At 52.0% G+C, this 16,113-nt stretch overlaps 7 protein-coding genes across 7 annotated transcripts; 5 read left to right on the top strand and 2 right to left on the bottom strand.

Moving 5' to 3' along the window:
* Positions 1–902: 902 nt before the first annotated feature.
* HMPREF1120_03251 (uncharacterized protein) lies at positions 903–2,381 on the bottom strand. Its single transcript, XM_009157310.1, has one exon. The coding sequence runs from the start codon at positions 2,336–2,338 to the stop codon at positions 1,877–1,879; it is 462 nt and encodes a 153-aa protein (XP_009155558.1). The 5' UTR covers positions 2,339–2,381; the 3' UTR covers positions 903–1,876.
* Positions 2,382–3,195: 814 nt separating this feature from the next.
* HMPREF1120_03252 (uncharacterized protein) lies at positions 3,196–3,997 on the top strand (the record flags this gene model as incomplete). The annotated part of the gene is made up of 2 exons (XM_009157311.1): positions 3,196–3,396; positions 3,464–3,997. The coding sequence occupies 2 exons, from the start codon at positions 3,196–3,198 to the stop codon at positions 3,995–3,997; spliced, it is 735 nt and encodes a 244-aa protein (XP_009155559.1).
* Positions 3,998–5,151: 1,154 nt separating this feature from the next.
* HMPREF1120_03253 (retrograde regulation protein 2) lies at positions 5,152–10,471 on the top strand. Its single transcript, XM_009157312.1, has 4 exons — positions 5,152–8,767; positions 8,820–9,070; positions 9,131–10,074; positions 10,128–10,471. Exons 1-4 carry the CDS (start codon positions 8,608–8,610, stop codon positions 10,249–10,251), a joined length of 1,479 nt encoding a protein of 492 aa, XP_009155560.1. The 5' UTR covers positions 5,152–8,607; the 3' UTR covers positions 10,252–10,471.
* On the bottom strand, positions 5,221–8,021 carry HMPREF1120_03254 (cyclohexanone monooxygenase). The gene is made up of 2 exons (XM_009157313.1): positions 7,530–8,021; positions 5,221–7,455 (listed from the first exon to the last, which is right to left on the bottom strand). Exons 1-2 carry the CDS (start codon positions 7,914–7,916, stop codon positions 5,923–5,925), a joined length of 1,920 nt encoding a protein of 639 aa, XP_009155561.1. The 5' UTR covers positions 7,917–8,021; the 3' UTR covers positions 5,221–5,922.
* Positions 10,472–11,310: 839 nt separating the features above from the next.
* On the top strand, positions 11,311–12,086 carry HMPREF1120_03255 (alkanesulfonate monooxygenase; the record flags this gene model as incomplete). The annotated part of the gene is made up of 3 exons (XM_009157314.1): positions 11,311–11,439; positions 11,514–11,702; positions 11,835–12,086. 3 exons carry the CDS (start codon positions 11,311–11,313, stop codon positions 12,084–12,086), a joined length of 570 nt encoding a protein of 189 aa, XP_009155562.1.
* Positions 12,087–12,113: 27 nt separating this feature from the next.
* On the top strand, positions 12,114–13,127 carry HMPREF1120_03256 (alkanesulfonate monooxygenase; the record flags this gene model as incomplete). The annotated part of the gene is made up of 1 exon (XM_009157315.1): positions 12,114–13,127. One exon carries the CDS (start codon positions 12,114–12,116, stop codon positions 13,125–13,127), a length of 1,014 nt encoding a protein of 337 aa, XP_009155563.1.
* An 836-nt stretch (positions 13,128–13,963) lies between these two features.
* HMPREF1120_03257 (uncharacterized protein) lies at positions 13,964–15,595 on the top strand (the record flags this gene model as incomplete). Its single annotated transcript, XM_009157316.1, has 8 exons — positions 13,964–14,369; positions 14,590–14,846; positions 14,906–14,933; positions 14,986–15,054; positions 15,119–15,159; positions 15,222–15,253; positions 15,321–15,490; positions 15,540–15,595. 8 exons carry the CDS (start codon positions 13,964–13,966, stop codon positions 15,593–15,595), a joined length of 1,059 nt encoding a protein of 352 aa, XP_009155564.1.
* Between the last annotated feature and the right edge of the window lie 518 nt (positions 15,596–16,113).

Here is a 16,113-nt window from a genome sequence, read left to right on the forward strand (position 1 = left end):
GTCCTCTCTGACGGTCAACAGCGACGTCGACCCACCTTGGCTTTCGTTGCGAGACAGTGCCTCCGGTGCAACCCGTGGCCATAAGCAAGAGATGCAGGCGTTGCTTCCTCTGCTGGAGCCCAAGGCCTTTGTGCTGCATGCGGTTATGAGTTCCACAAACCCCGCGCTCGTCATGCAGCATCCTCCAACTCTTGACGTTTTCTCTATTTTATTCTGAGGACGGAATCCCAGCAACGCCTTAGTGCGAGCTTGGGCTCTTTATGCGCTATCTCATCGCCTGCTTCTCCAGCTGCAAATGGCTGGGCTACTGTGCATGTTCTCAAGTAATTCGGCTTTCTGAGGGTATGGTCCATTGGGTGTTCGCCGCCGGATCAAGGTTTAGTGAACCTTTCAGGCACCACAGAAGACCGCAGACGGAGTAATGCGCCACATGCATGCAGTTGTCAGCTGAGGAAGGCCCTGGGTTCTTCAGAGCCACCTCCGGATTGGGGGAGGTCTCTGCTTGCTCCATGATCTTCCACTCCGCTCGATCGACATGTTCCTTTTGGTCAGAGAATCCGTCTGCCCTCGCTGCCAACGCTGGAACATAGAGGACGATCTCATCATTGCAAATGTGCTGGCCTCACCAGGAACAACGACACAATGACCTAGTCTGTCTCATTCGAGGCTAAACGGTCTACGAAGGTCACACTGCGCCCTACAGCGGGTCTGTCACTGCGAATAGCCGAACGATCTGCGGCTCTTTCTGCGACCAGACCAGAAGGCCGTGGTACTAGACTCCACCTGCCCGTGTGGAAGGCGGAAACCCCAGAGAGCCGTTTTATTGGCAAGGTCTTGTACAACCAGACGAGGAGTTGTGACAATATAACAGAAGAGCAATTCAAACATGTGGTCGGACGCTCACGGAACCAATTGAATTTCGCCCTGCTGCAGGCGATGTGGGAGGGCAGTGTTACTGGACACAACAAAACTCTCTGGCGGCTACTCTTGCATCTTCGGATGCATGGTGGTCACAAAGCCTGGTGGTGGGCGTCCTCAACGTGATTTCTCGAAAGCTGGCGCAATTACTCCACTTCGTTATTGGGTCCTGTCTAGCACTTGCCGAATGACACAACCAGAACGACCGGCCAGTCCAAAGTCGACGTGAACGAAGCGGCCATGTTTATTGTTCTCTTCGTACGTACTGATGCAACCCAGAGCTAGTTCTTTGTCACTTCCTTGATTACTTCCCGCAAAGCCCCTCAGACGTAATGAGGGACCATAGTACCTGGGAACTCAGTCTAATACCCAAATCAAGGATTTGATTGACCCACTGGACAACACATTTCGAATGATGAGGAGCAACTGCTGCCTGAGTACTTGCTCCATCTCTTCCTGCGAGCCATCCATACTGTCTACGGGTATGATGAGCCTTGTCCACTATGGCGAATGCTGATCTGACCCGGGGCCTCAAGCACCGGTGACAGAATTCCTACCCCAGACGGCTCGGCGATCTCGCCCCATGGGTAACAATCGTCGTTGCTCTGCCACTTCCTTCCGAGTAAACACCCCATTGCAGCCAAACGGACCGGGAAGCCTAGCCTGAAGCCATCATAGTTCATGTAAAGTCAGTTGTCTCTGCCATGAGAGGGGTTGGTAAGGTAAGGACGGTCTAATGGGCCGGGAACGAAGGCTGGTCTTCGCCGAACAAAGGATGAACAGGCGAGCAGTAAAACCATTCGCATGATCGAACAAGTATGGCAGAGTGCTCCAACAGCCTCAGCTGACGCTGTCGCCTCTGCTCTTCCGAGGTGTGGAGTGTCTCGATGACACAAAAGCCACAAATTGACCACATTTGAGCCTGCAAAAACATTGAGGCATGCAGCACTGTGCAGTGCTAAAAGACAAGGAAGGCCCCTGGTTGACTAGGCTCTGGGACATTCGCACTAGAATACAGGGGAGCGAACAAGGCGACTATGGCCCAACCTCGCCTACGACAGCCGGATTCTTGGAGGGCGCGAAAGAACAGCCCGCGGAGGTGACGGCGATGGATGCCAGTGTACCGTACATACTCGTAGAGTGGTACCTTGCTTACTCGGCTGACTGGAGGGCCGAAAAAGACAAAAGCAAGAGGTTTCACCCGGAGGGGAATAGACTGGTGGTTGGAATAGCCAGCACAGCCGTGGTTCCGGAACAGCAGAGCCATGTCAGCAATAGCCAAAGAGTGAAAGGTGGGCGTTCGGCCCCGGAATATTCGATTCGCCCATGAGGTCGAGATATCCAGGTCGTCCAGCGTTGGGCGTCCTCTCTGCGCTGAAACCTCACCACCCACAGCCTCCAGCGCCGGCCTTTGGGGCATCCATGTCGGCTATGCAGCCACCGTCGACCTGCATGGCGTGGAGGAAGGAAATAGGCAGGCTTGCATACCCTTGCATACCCTAGGAACCAGTTTCTGCTGTACAACACCAACGCTAAAGCCCATCCGGGGATGGCGGATTCTAAATATTTACCTTTTCGTCTTTCTGGGGCTGGGAAGCTTGACCTCACTTCATACTTTCATCCTATGGCGAGACATGGTGCCTGTCGCCACAACAACTCAGCCTTCCATTTTTGACTCGGTTGACTACTCCTCCACAATGGCACATGGATGATCAAGCATCCTGCCAACAGCATTGTACACTTGCCATGCATGTCGCACACTGCTGCAGGACCACGGCCAGGTCGGCGGTGGATCAACCAGTGCACCTTTTTCCGTTCCATGCACTTCAAGGTGTATGCTGTGTACTGTTCCGCACGTGGACTAATCCCCATTGCGTTGGCACAAAAACCAGGATTGTTGAACTTGTCAACATGCGGGAAGAGGATTCAGGATCCAGAACGGCATCCGAGGGGCGGCATCGCTGGTGAGTGGTAAGAGATGTCTCACAGCTGGGTGGCCGGGCATGAAAGACGCCTTCCCAGCACCTCGTGAGATCATATCGGTCGGCTCCTCCTCTCAGACAGTGCTCCCTTCAAGGTATAAAGAAGTCAAGGTAGGTCCGTGGCATTGTACTTCTCTCTCGACACTCTTCAGCCTCAGCCTCGCAGAAGAGAGAAGATCATCAACCCCTTCGTTCCTCCAGCAACCTTCCCAGGCCCTTCGTTAGCCCACACGCCTGCACCTGTCATTATCACACCTTGCTTGGATCATTACCCTCGCTCACAACAGTCGCCACCATGAAGTTCTTCTCTCTTGCTGCTCTCGTGACCAGCGTTAGCGCTGCAGCCCTCGCCCCCCGTGGAGATGACCAATATCCTCCAGGTGCCCTCAATCGCCGTGGAGGTGACCAAGGTCAAGGCCCTCCAGCAGGAGGCCCTGGAGGTGCTGGAAACTGGGGTGACTGGAGCAAGTCTGCTGTGACCGTGACCGAGACTCAGGTACGTCTAGTTGCTAACGCAAACTATGGGGAACCAGGGCGGATTGCTGACAGGGTTTTAATCACAGACGGCGTGGTCCACTACCACTGAAACTGTTCCCACAACCGTCTATGCGACCACAACTCAAGTTGTTCCCACAACAGCCTATGTGACCACGACTCAAGTTGTGCCCACGACGGCATATGCTACCATCACGGCATTCCAAACGGCCTTTAAGACCACGACCGTTGTTAACACCGCAACGGTGACGACTGCCACCCCTGTATACAAGACGGTGACCCAAACATCCGTCAGCACTGCCTATGCTACGGTGACCCAGACGTCCGCCACGACTGCCTATGCTACGGTCACAGCCACGACCACTAATTACGCCACGGCAACAATCACTGCTCTGAAGACCGTCTTCCAGACCGCCACTACAACTGCCTATGCGACGGCCACGACCACGGCTTATGCCACTGTCACTGCCACCACCACTAATTACGCTACGGCCACCACCACTGCTTACGTCACACCTGCTCCTGTGACCCAGTATGTGACCGTGACTGCGACCGTGACTGCACAGGCGGCCAAGCAGACTTGGGGTGACTGGCACGCTTGAGCTTTTCCCTTAGCTAGTACCTGATGACACTCGGTGCTATGGGAGTACATGGACCCAGATTTTACGTTTCGCGGAAAGCACGAGCCGCGAGGCCAATTACTGAACTGAAGTCAACTGAACAAATGAAATGATTGCAACGACCTGGTATGTGGGACGACGACGACTTACGCCCGGCACAAAGGGCAATAACCAACAAATCCAATAATATTCATGATGAATCCAATGGGGACGAAGCGAATGGATGGGATCAGCATTAAGCACATGCATAATGGGAATGGGACGGGATGGGAAAGAGGGGATACTACAAAAAGCTCCCTCAAAGCATGTCAATGACTCTGTCAACAAACAAGCACCCCCTGACATGGTACTCTTCAGTACCCTTCCTGGATCTTTCTTACCGGCCCCGAGGAAGAAAGGGACAGTATTCAGAAATGCACAGGAACCCCCAGGAGGATTCAAATGCCCGATCTGGGGCGGAATTGAATGACGTTTAAATGACCTCAAATAGTCAGTTGATTGCACGTAATTCAGCTTAAACACCTATTTATCCCATTGTCAATTTCTCTTTAAGCGAAGTAAAACGGTCCGTAATGCGGGTACAGTAGTTGGAGGCTTAGAGTCAGTACCTCGAATTCTTGTTGCTCCTCCAGCCTACCTCAGGCCACAGCAGGCCCATCCTTTCACCGCATATTTCTCGTCGATCATGATGTTATCCCTTTTGGATCTATTGGGCGGCCCCAATGTTTTTCGTCTAGTCTTCCAACCTTTGCTAGTAGGCTGTGCCAACTTTTTCCACCGAGGCGAGGCTCCTTGGGCTGAGTTGTGGGGAGTTGGGAGGCGTATTTTCCAAGTATATTCTCTATGGTTTTCGCCCCCTCTTCTCGGCTAAAAAGTACACGATGGAATGCATGAATGGACGGCCGGATGAGTTTTGGCATCCGGGTCGTAAGCCGGTCGATCCTCCAGTGACTGGTAGGTGTGATGTTGGTGGCCTAAAAATAGGTAGGTGAGTACGTACAGTAGTGCCTTTATTAGTTTGTGGTGTGCCTGTTTGATCGCCACTGCCTACAACATAGTACGTGATGCCAAGTTAGTATACAAATGTCGATCTTCTTGTTGAGCAGACGGAGGGTACTGTCTTCCGTCAAATCATGGCTCACAATGCACGTTCTTGTAGCCGAGGCTTCATTCAAGTTACAGTAAGTACATTGTATGTAATTCCCTGCGCGATCTCAGTTGTACTCTGCAGTTGAAGTTGGCTTCGGTGAAACGTGAAAGTACTCTAAAGCTTCGTGCTTCCACTGAATTACTTTGTTAGGCTTAGCAAGGCCCGGCGGACAGCCTTTCAAAAGCACCCTACTGTCAAGTGCTCCAGGTTTTGTCAACCACCTCAGCCTCATACCCGCTTTCCGTTTCCTTTTGGTTTGCTATTGCCTCTCGTCTGTAATCTGCAACCAAGACCTATCTCTGGTCCTGTTCTCATCTCCAGTCTTGCGATCAGTCTGTATGACCTGTCTCCCTACTTTGCAGACTCGCACGCGACATGACAGCGTTCAAGGCCCGTAAACGGGGTCTCTCGGGTCCGTGGATCGAGTTCGAATCTCCCTTGACTCGATCATGACATTGAGCAATTTTACCTGAACCCGTATGCATACTAGCCGACAAAAGCATCCTGCTTGATTGCATTTCTGGTCCTATGTTGAGACTGGCGAATGACGATACGCGCAAGCAGAATCATCCACCACAAATACCCATGAAGAGCGTGTGGTTATCTTATGATGTGCCAGGCTACAACAACCCCAGAATCGGATGCCCCAAGCCTCTTCTGAATCATTCAACATGAAGAGGCTGTATAGACAGTCAAAGCACAATTCTAGTGATCACAGGAAGCCTGCTCAAATCATCATGATCCTTTTTGTCACCATCTACGGCCAATCCCACCATCTTTCATGGAGGTCCTTCAGGTCAATCTCAGAGGGAACCCGAAGGTACGAAGTGATATCCGAGTTCGGATCTGCCTCCTTCGTCGTCCAGCCGTTCCCAAAATATGCAAATCTGTTTCCGCTCTTGGACAAGTACGTGTATTCCCAGTCTTCCCACCTCGGCTCCTTTCGAACAATTGTCACGTGAGCAGCGCTGCCTGGCCAGATGCCGAAGATCCTTTGACCGGCTTTGCCGCCGTTGGCCCAGGAGCTGCAATTGTCTGTAAGGACGGTCTTCGGGAAGAATGCATCGCAATATTCGATGAAGTCGTCCGCAGCCTGTTGCGAGGGCTCAACTGTCCGGATCCACTGGCTGGAGACCTTTCGCAACAACTTTGCATAATAGGTGAGCTGGACTTCCACGGCATGAGGCACCGTTCCGGATGGACCTGTGCCGTGTGGGCCAGCTATATACAACAGATTTGGAAAGCCAGGGGTGGCGAGTCCAAGGTAAGTGTATGGGAAGCCGTACTTTCCCTCGGGCTTCCATACTTCACTGAGGTTTACGCCTCGGGCCGTGATCTCAAACTGTGGAACTCCGTGGGCGCCAGTCGCGCAGAAAATGGCATCGACTTCTCGGTGTTTGCCATCCACAGTCTCGATCCCGGTTTCAGTAAATCGCTTAATTGGGGTCTGGATGAAATCGACGTTATCCTGTGTGATAGCTTCGAGATACCCGGGGCCAGGGGTTAGTCGCCGGCAATTGGGATTGAAGTCTGGCACAAGGTTGTCCAATAACTCAGGCTTCTTAGCCAGTCTCTTCCGCATGATCTCGATGAAGGTGTCCCGCATCTCCGCATTTTCCTGTGAGCCTCTGAAAGTGGAGGCGAAACGCCTCCAGTATTTGGCTTCCATCTCTTTTCTGTACTTCAGGTATGTCTCATCATCTTTGAAAGATTCCAACTCCTCCGGCGTGTAATACTGCGGTTCAAAGGTCCTTTCGTCTCCGGCCCATGATCCTGCGATCCATGTCTTGTTGCGAGCATAGTGGTCCAGACGATTGACGATGGGTTGCAAGTTTGGCACCACCTGGATGCCACTGGCTCCATTGCCGATGACGGCGACATTCTTGCCCTTTGGATCGAAGGACGGATCCCAGTTGGAAGTATGCCGCAAAACGCCCTTGAAGTCTGAAAGACCTGGGTAATCGGGAAGCTTCCAGGAGTTAAAGCGCCCAATCGCGGTAAGAAAGAAGTCTGCTCGGTCTTCAAAAATCTCGTTGGTTTCTGTGTTCCGCACAGTAATGATCCACTTGGCTTCGTCATCGCTCCATTGCACCGTTTGAATGTTCGAGTTGAACTTCACGTAACGATACACATCATACTTGCGAGCTCGTTCTTGCCAATACTGCAAGATCTCGGCACCCTGAGCAAACTTCTCGGACCATTGAGTACGTGGTGTGAATGTGGATTGATAAACATTGGCCGGGATGTCACATCTCACGCCAGGGTAGACATTCTCCAGCCACGTGCCGCCCTAATGTTGGATATGTCAGTTTGGCTCTGTGATTCACTGGTTCTTGGGCAAGAACAGATGCACGAAAAACATACCACATCCGCATTCTTCTCATAGATTGTCAAGTCAAGGCCCGGGACCTTGGCTGGCAAAAGAATCCCAGCAAGGATTCCGGACAATCCAGCACCCACAACCACAACGCGCAGAGGCCTTATCTCATCGATGCCACGATCCTCAAGCTCGAGCTTTGGTCTCCAGGCTGAGGTTGGATACTCGATTGGTGGTGCTGGCGCGTCGGCCACTTTTGTTACCGGATGGTGATGGCCGTTGGGTAGCTTGGCAGCAGGAACATCGCCATTCAGCTGCCCTGAAGTTTTCTTCACCCTATCTGGAAGTACTGGAAATTGATCTCCTACCGCTCCGTTCTCCACTGGAGCGGCCGACGCTTCTCTCAGCAGATCCTCAGTGCCTATACTGCCCATCTTGGCGTCTTGGTGGGTGGGATGCAAGAGGACTATGAAAGTCGAAGGCTCGCACACAGTCTACAGAAACTCCAACATGCTCGCATCGGCGGAAGTCACCTTTTAACTTCAGAAAATGTATTGCACGTGGATCCCGGCAACGCATTGGAGTTGTGGTCGTCTCATTATGGTGCGATAACTACATTGGGGCTGACCACTCAGGGAGCGGACCCTCTCGAGCACGTCTTCGTCCCACCCGCTGACACGATTGATCCGATCCACATTGCGACAACTGCAGTTGCGAATCAACACACTGCCATAGATAAAGTGTGTAAACGAGGGGCGAACGCGCCGTGGTATACTACACACGATGCTGATCTACCTACCCCTAGTCTTCCCGAAACTTATGCGGGAAGCAGGGTGAATTTGGCCCATGCTGGACCCTTGGTTCAGCCTCGGAACCTCCATTGACAACTTGGCATACCATGGACTGTTACATGTTCTATCAATGTCCAAGCCTTGTCGCCGCCAGCCTTGTCGCCGCCAGATCCCTGCCAGCGAGGCACCAAATGCGCAATTGCCAATCCAAGTGACGCCTTCCATGTCTTGGCCTATAGGAGTCTCATTTTGACGATATAAACATGGACCGCCATGTCGGGTTCGCAACTGATTCAGTCGGCGGCAAGACTGCAGAACCGTGACCGGCGCAAACATGTCGATTGCTCAGAAACCCCGCAAATGGTATCACATGCACTGGTTCGCCCCGGACGATACCGCAGACGAACGCAGGTTGATCCTCAAACTTGACCTTTTGATTGTGCCATATGCGTTCCTGGCATATTGGACCAAGTACATTGACCAAGCCAACATTAGTCAGTGGTCCTTTTGAAGTTGCCCATGAGCCGTTAACTAACAAGCCGTAAGACAATGCGTATGTTGGAGGGCTCAAGGAAGACCTGGGATTTCACGGAAATGAACTGGTGCATCTTCAAACGATCTATGTGGTCGGCGCGGTGGTGGGACAGATCCCATTCATGTTCCTGTTCACCCGCCTACCCATGCACTGGTTGATCCCGTTTCTGGACATTGCATGGGGCATTTTCACCCTGCTTCAGTATCGGGCACACAGTTATGCGGAACTCATGGCCTACCGGTTTATGGTTGGTTGGTTCGAGGTAGGTTACGGTCAAGTCACTGATCACAGTGGTGCTGTGCATGCTGACTTGTGGTGCAAGGCTGCGTTCTTCCCTGCCATGCACTACATTTTCGGATCTTGGTATAAAGGGCACGAGATTGCTCGCCGAGGAGGCGTCTTTTACGTCGGATTGACCTTGGGAACCTTGACTGCAGGTTTGATCCAGGCCGGTACATCTGCTCGCCTCGATGGTGTCAGTGGACTTGCAGGATGGCGCTGGATGTACATTATCTGCGCGCTCATTACCATCCCAATCGGCATCCTTGGGTATGTCATGCTTCCAGGCACGCCTGAACGGCCCAACAAGCTTTTCTTGAAGGAAAAGGACATTGCGGCAGCCGTCCAACGCCTGCACCGGGATGGACATAGCACGGTTGAAAAGAGCGTCTCGTGGGCCACACTCAAGACGGTCTTCACCTCATGGCAGGTGTGGGCGTTGCTGCTTTTGGATGTTTTTTTCTGGAACGGCAGCGTCAACACCACGGCCGGCGGGGTTTTGTTATGGCTGAAAAGTCTCAATCGCTATTCCAAGTCTCGGGTGAACGAATTGGGTTCCACGGCCCCGGCCCTGGGCATCTTTTACACCTTGTTCGTGTGCTTTGCATCGGATCTCGTCCTCGGGCCTGCCTGGGCAATCACCCTCGCGCATACCTGGAACATCATTGGCTTGATTATCCTGGTGATCTGGCATGTTCCGGAGTCGGCGTTGTGGTTTGCCTTTCTGACGACTTACTCGGCCGTCGCTATGTCGAGTGTCCTGTACGGTTGGGTCAACAGTCAGATGAGATACTCACCGGCCGAACGGTCGTTTGTCCTCGTGCTCATCAATGCTGTTTCGCAGTCGACTACGGCCTGGACACCTCTCTTGGTCTTCAAGACCGTCGAGGCGCCCCGGTTCACAAAGGGATATTCGTTTGTTCTGGCGAATGCCATTTGTCTGATTATCCTTGCTCATATCATTAGCTTCTACCTGAAGCGAAGGAGGTAAGTAGGACCCAGCTTTTGACTATGAGCTGTAACTTGCTGACCGAGCGCAGTCCACCCCACCCCATCTCGTCGGAAGTCGATGTCGAGCAGCCGAAGAGAAATGAAGACTATTCTCATTCTACCAGGGCAAATAGTCCAGTGCTGGTGCAGGAAAATTCGACGGTGAAGGCATGACAGTTTTCAACACTTGAACCTAAGAGAAGCCGACGTACAGTACAACGATAGACCAAGGTCACATAGAAACAGACAAAAGCATTGTCTTCTCGTAGAGTAATAAGTGTGCTTGTTGTTGTTGTTGGTGGTGGCGGTGTGTCGATCTGTAACAAATGGCAGATTTACTACCAGCCAGAATAAATCAATTGGTGTTGTTGTTTGTTGCCTTCCTGGATCCACCCCCATTTTCTCCTCTCCTCTCAGACTCCATCAATCAATCACATCATCTACTTCCAACGAAACCACCGACAGCCATATCACCAACTGCAAGTGTTGAGCTCCTTGAAGGATTACAACTAGTTGACAGCTACAATTACGCCAGCTTAGTCCTGGTCCTCACATTGATTATTGCATCCGCACTGCAGAGCCACGTTGTCGTTGTCGCTTGCTTGTCAGGCCGCGTGGTTCTGGTTATTGGGTACAGTGTTGTCGCAATCGCAACAGGCGATTGCGCCATCCCGAACCACTGCATCTCTCAGACATTCAAACCCGCAAAGGGGCTCAAAGCACGCCTTTGACTTCCAATGAATGGTAAGCTTAACAGATGTCGAATCCAAGGATAAATCCACACGGCGCAAGAAAGAATGGGGTCGGAGAAGACCGAGCTTTGCTGCTCTGCAGTGCAATGGAGAAAGAAGTGAACACAGTACACTGTAGTAGTAGTAGTAGTGCTACATTGCATTGATGAGTGGTAAGTGCTCGCAGTCGCTGTGTGTGGTCCTACCAGCGTATCCGACAGTACCCTGGTGGGTTGGCTCCAAGTCAAGCGCGAGCCGCCGCCAGTGGCCTCGGGATACCGTGACGGGTCGCAAATCATGCAATTCTGAGAGAAACCCTCATTCAAATTGGTATTTTGGCTAATCTAAGGTCGACCCCGAACCCCGACGTTGTAATTCGCTTGACTTTTCTGTGTGATATCTGGAAGTTCTTGCAGTCACAGGCTCCCAGCATTGGATACCTGAGAGAATCTGCTCATTCTACCTTCTCTGAACGAATTCAATCGAGGGCTCAATCATCACAATGGGAGACAATAGCAAGGCCGAGGCCGGCAGCAATGTCCAGACGACTCAGGACGGGCCAAAGAAGCAGATTCTTCTGAATGCTTTTGACATGTCGACTGTGGGACATTTGTCTCCTGGACAATGGAAGGTAAGTTCAGTTTCCATCTCCAGCGTCCACCGTATCCGTGGTGCGATGTACTGGTTCTGATGACACTCGACCAGAATCCCAAAGATAAATCCGCAACCAAGCGAAAGCTGGATTACTGGATCGATCTTGCCAAGTTGCTGGAAAGGGGTGGAATCAATTGCCTGTTTCTGGCTGATACGTACGGAGGATACGACACGTACGAGAACTCGTTGGACAACTGTATCCGGAGAGCTGCGCAATGGCCAGTGACGGATCCGACGATAGTAAGTTCCTTTTTTGCTTTAGCTTCTCTGCTGCCGCAGATATTTCGAGGGGGGAATGATGCTGGCTGGCAAAAATGGATATGAGAAAAGAGTATTGCTGCAGTTGGAGACCTCTGACAGTGTGATATGCAGCCAATCTCTGCCATGGCAGCAGTCACCAAGAACCTCGCCTTTGGTATCACGGCTTCGACGTCCTTTGAGCCCCCGTTCCTGCTGGCCAAGCGATTTTCGACTCTGGACCATTTGACCAATGGACGGATTGGATGGAACATTGTGACTTCATGGAAGAAGTCGGCTTTCAAGGCCATTGGTCTCGATACTCCGATTGACCACGATGAGCGATACCTCCAGGCGGACGAATACCTCAGGGTTCTTTACAAGTAAGTGTAAACCCCACTCTGAGATCAACCCATGCACGTACCTGCACTTCGGACGCTTACATCCTTTCTCAAATTATGGGAAGGCTCATGGGCGGACGACGCTTTGAACCCGGACCCCGAAAACGACACATATATCGATCCGGACAAGGTGCGCACTATCCACCATCATGGCAAGTACTTTAATCTCGACACTCGACACATTGTGGACCCGTCGCCTCAACGAACGCCATTCCTGTTCCAAGCCGGTACGTCCCCAGCAGGATCCGAGTTCGCAGCGACGCACGCCGAGGCGATTTTCGTGTCCTCGCACTCGACCAAAGTGCTACGACCAAAGATCGACAAGATCCGCCAGCTCGCGGCCGAGAAAGGTCGTGACCCCAGGTCGATCAAGTTCTTCGGCACGTACACGCCGATCGTGGGACGGACGGACGAAGAAGCGCGCGAGAAGCACGAAGAACTCAAGAAATATGCCTCGACCATTGGCGGTCTCGTCCTGTTCAGCGGCTGGACCGGCATCGACATCTCCAAGATCCCCATCGATCAGGACATCACGGCGGCGGATTCGGCCGAGGCGCACAAGATCACCAGCTTGCTCGACGCCTTCACCACCACCAGCGAGAACGTGCCGAAATGGACACCTCGCGTGGTTGCCGAAAAGGCCGCCATTGGTGGCCTGGGTCCTGTCGGCATCGGAAGCCCGCAGACTGTCGCGGATGATATGGAACGCTGGATCCGTGAGGCTGACCTGGACGGTTTCAATCTGTCTTATGTCACTACGCCGGGCACGTTTGAGGATGTGGTCGACTTGTTGATTCCCGAACTTCGCAAGCGCGGTCTGTATCCTGAGGCTGGTGCACAGGAGGAAGGGTTGACCGCCAGAGAGAAGGTGTATGGCAAGGGCCAGTCCAAGTTGAGGGCCGACCATGTCGGAAGCAATTACAAGTATGATGTTTACAAGGAGGACGAGCCTTATGTTCCTGCGGAAAAGAACGAAGAAAAGCAGCAGCAGCAGCCGAATGGTGAGCCTGTGAAAGCTGCGGCATAGGCACAAAAAGCTGTGCAGTTGGGATATCTGCGGCTACTAGCTGGCCCTTCAAGTTGTCCAAGTGATGCAGTGCTGATAGAGGATAGAAAGAATCATCGGCCGTGGAGCTATCTGGCTGATCATCCGGCCATCCATTCAAGTTGTCATACAAACTGACACACCAGGCGTAGATGCCAACATTATTGCCTGTACTACCACGGTGACGTTCCTTCCCATGCATGAGCCTGGTGGACGTTTCCGGTCTCGGTGGTAATACAGCTGTCTGACGAAATCTTTTCCCACAGTACGCTAAGTAAATTTCGCATCCTACTATGGATGTTCGGTAATCCAATGTCAGACAGTGGTGATTCAGTTCAGCACAGCAGATCAACCCAGGCACATGCTCGCCATTACTTTCCTCTGGACTTACGGGCGGGTATATTTGTACGGCGGAGCAAAAGGTGTTCGATTGGCGAATGATCTGACACCTATCGAGCCGAGGCACGAAGCGAATCGAAGGTGTTGTAATCTCGCACGCTCGCGACGTTCGCGTAGGTAAGCGATCGGTTCGATTGACGAATGAGAACCCTTTCCAATGTATACAGTATACTCAGTTGCTGAAGACGGATCGAAGTTGTGCTGTGCCATTATCAGCCTCCTTACTGCATACTCCGATACCCGTCCTGTCTTCCCTACTAGCTAGCATCAGCGCTCGCCCTAGGTCGACATTGAAAAACAAAGATATTTGGACACAGCAGAATCTACGAGGAAAGACGTATCCCAACTCCGGCATAGGCCAACAAACACAACCAGTCTTCGCAAATCCTAATCAGCCAGGAACCAACCAGATATCCATCATGGCTCCAACATCAACCTACAAAGCCGTAACACTGGCCAAACGGCCCAAAGACGCCATTGTCCCCAACGAGACATTCTCAACAGTCACATATCCAGTTCCCTCGGCCACCGAGCTCAAGGATGGCCAAGTTCTCTTCCAATCCAATTATCTCAGCATTGACCCGGCCATGCGCGGCTGGCTCAACGATGCCAGATCCTATGTGCCGCCGGTCAAGATCGGCGAGGTCATGCGTGGCCAGGCAGTCGGAACTGTTGTGGCCTCGAAAGATCCGAAGTTCCCTGTGGGCAGCTTTGCGCTCGGCATGGTGGGCTGGACCGAGCTCAAGGTGTGTAATGCGGCCAAGGAGTTGCAGAAGGTTGAATTGCCGAGGGGCGCAAGGATTACCGATACGTTGGGTGTCTTGGGTATGTTTCTGACTTATTTCTGATTGTTCTGCAATTATTTGTATGCCCTGAATTGGACTCGCCGAGCAGTTTGCACGCGGCGACGACGACGGCGCTGTTGTCTGCCCTTTCGTTATTGTTCACTCTACATGGTGGTTCCTGGCATTGCACAGTCACCTGGTTTCCACGCGACATGTTCTCTGATCACTGATATCTTGCAACTAACCGGATACTATCTCAGGAATGACTGGTTTGACTGCATACTTTGGCATCACCGAAGTAGGGAAAGTCAAGGCAGGAGATTTCGTCGTTGTTTCCGGGGCTGCGGGCGCGACCGGCAGCGTGGTCGGCCAGATTGCCAAGCTTAAAGGTGCCACGGTCCTGGGTATTGCAGGAAGCAATGACAAGTGCCGCTGGCTGAAGGAGGAGTTGGGCTTTGACGAGGCATTGAACTACAAAGACAAGGAGTTTCACAAAAAGTTCAGAGCGGCAACGAAGGTATTCCTTCCGCCCCGAAAGTGTTGTCCGGTCGTGCAAATGCTGACTGTGCTTGATAGGATTTGATTGATCTCTACTTCGATAATGGTGGGTGGACGTGAACGTTGGTTTCTCGGAAGCGCTTCGCTGACTGCCACAGTTGGAGGCGAAATCCTCGATATGGCATTGGCCAGAGCGAAACCGCATGCTCGCTTCGTCATGTGTGGAGGTAAGTCTGAGCTGCTCTGTCTGGCTTGTCACCATGTTGCGCGCCCCTGCTGACAGTCATGTAGGTATCAGTCAGTATAACTCTGCGAACCAGCAAGGGCCCAAGGTATATGATACAGATGCACCCTTTGTGGGTTTGGTCCCCATTTGCTGATGTGTGCTCGTTAGAACTATTTGATGATCGTGTCCATGCGCATTCGGTGAGTCTCCCTGAAACAGACTGGCCATAAATAGTAGCATTTTGGAAAGCGCTGACTTTTATTCCAGGATGGAAGGGTTTATCGTCTTCGACTTTGAAAAGGAGTATCCTCGAGCGCTCAGAGACTTGTCTCAGTGGCTCTCTGAAGGCAAAATCAAACGGAAAGAAACGATTGTCAAGGGCGGCATCGAGAAGGCACAATATGCATTGAGGGATCTGTACAAAGGCGTAAACACAGGTGAGCATCAATTAATGAAGCTGGGTATAGGTATGCTGACGAGAGACAGGCAAGTTGTTGGTCGAGGTCAAGCCTGTCGACGAGAAGATCAAGGCGTCGCTATAATCAGCAGTGTTGATATGGCTCATTTCAACATATTGGCTGACGACGAATATATGTATATTCACTAACACAAAAGAGTCGTGGAGTATATCTGGCTGTAGGGATGTTGTACGGTACGCAGATGTCCTGTTGAGCAGCAGTGTCGCCTCTTCTCGCTCCTTCAACTCCATGTATATATTGGGACACATTTCCCCAAAACCCTCCGTATCAAGGCTACGTACAACAACATATGCACAATGAGGTCAGTGTGCTTCTGGTTTTGTATGTCCTCCTGACTTCATCATGGATTCAACAGGGATCTTCTGGCTTGGTGCAGCTTACTCCGCATTTTTAGATCCTTGTCCACAACAAACAACGCCCGTTCTCTTCCAATGTCACCTCAGCCTTTCGGTCCAGGTTTGCTGCGAATAATGTAACTGCTGATCGATCGGGGTTTTCCTCGTGACTGGCGGCCCGACTGGGACAACCTTAAATGCGCCCTTCCAAAAAATCGACCTTACTACCATGTCGGCGATGCGACC

This window comes from Exophiala dermatitidis, assembly GCF_000230625.1.
Source record: "Exophiala dermatitidis NIH/UT8656 unplaced genomic scaffold supercont1.3, whole genome shotgun sequence".
Taxonomy (NCBI): domain Eukaryota; kingdom Fungi; phylum Ascomycota; class Eurotiomycetes; order Chaetothyriales; family Herpotrichiellaceae; genus Exophiala; species Exophiala dermatitidis.

Bases quoted from the DNA above. Each gene is read 5' to 3' on its own strand.
- HMPREF1120_03251 (XM_009157310.1), bottom strand. From the start codon at position 2,338: ATGCCCCAAAGGCCGGCGCTGGAGGCTGTGGGTGGTGAGGTTTCAGCG.
- HMPREF1120_03254 (XM_009157313.1), bottom strand. From the start codon at position 7,916: ATGGGCAGTATAGGCACTGAGGATCTGCTGAGAGAAGCGTCGGCCGCT. The intron at 7,456-7,529 runs GTATGTTTTTCG...ATCCAACATTAG, and splicing joins ATGAGAAGAATGCGGATGTG to GGCGGCACGTGGCTGGAGAA.
- HMPREF1120_03253 (XM_009157312.1), top strand. From the start codon at position 8,608: ATGTCGATTGCTCAGAAACCCCGCAAATGGTATCACATGCACTGGTTC. The intron at 9,071-9,130 runs GTAGGTTACGGT...TTGTGGTGCAAG, and splicing joins TTATGGTTGGTTGGTTCGAG to GCTGCGTTCTTCCCTGCCAT. The intron at 10,075-10,127 runs GTAAGTAGGACC...GACCGAGCGCAG, and splicing joins TTCTACCTGAAGCGAAGGAG to TCCACCCCACCCCATCTCGT.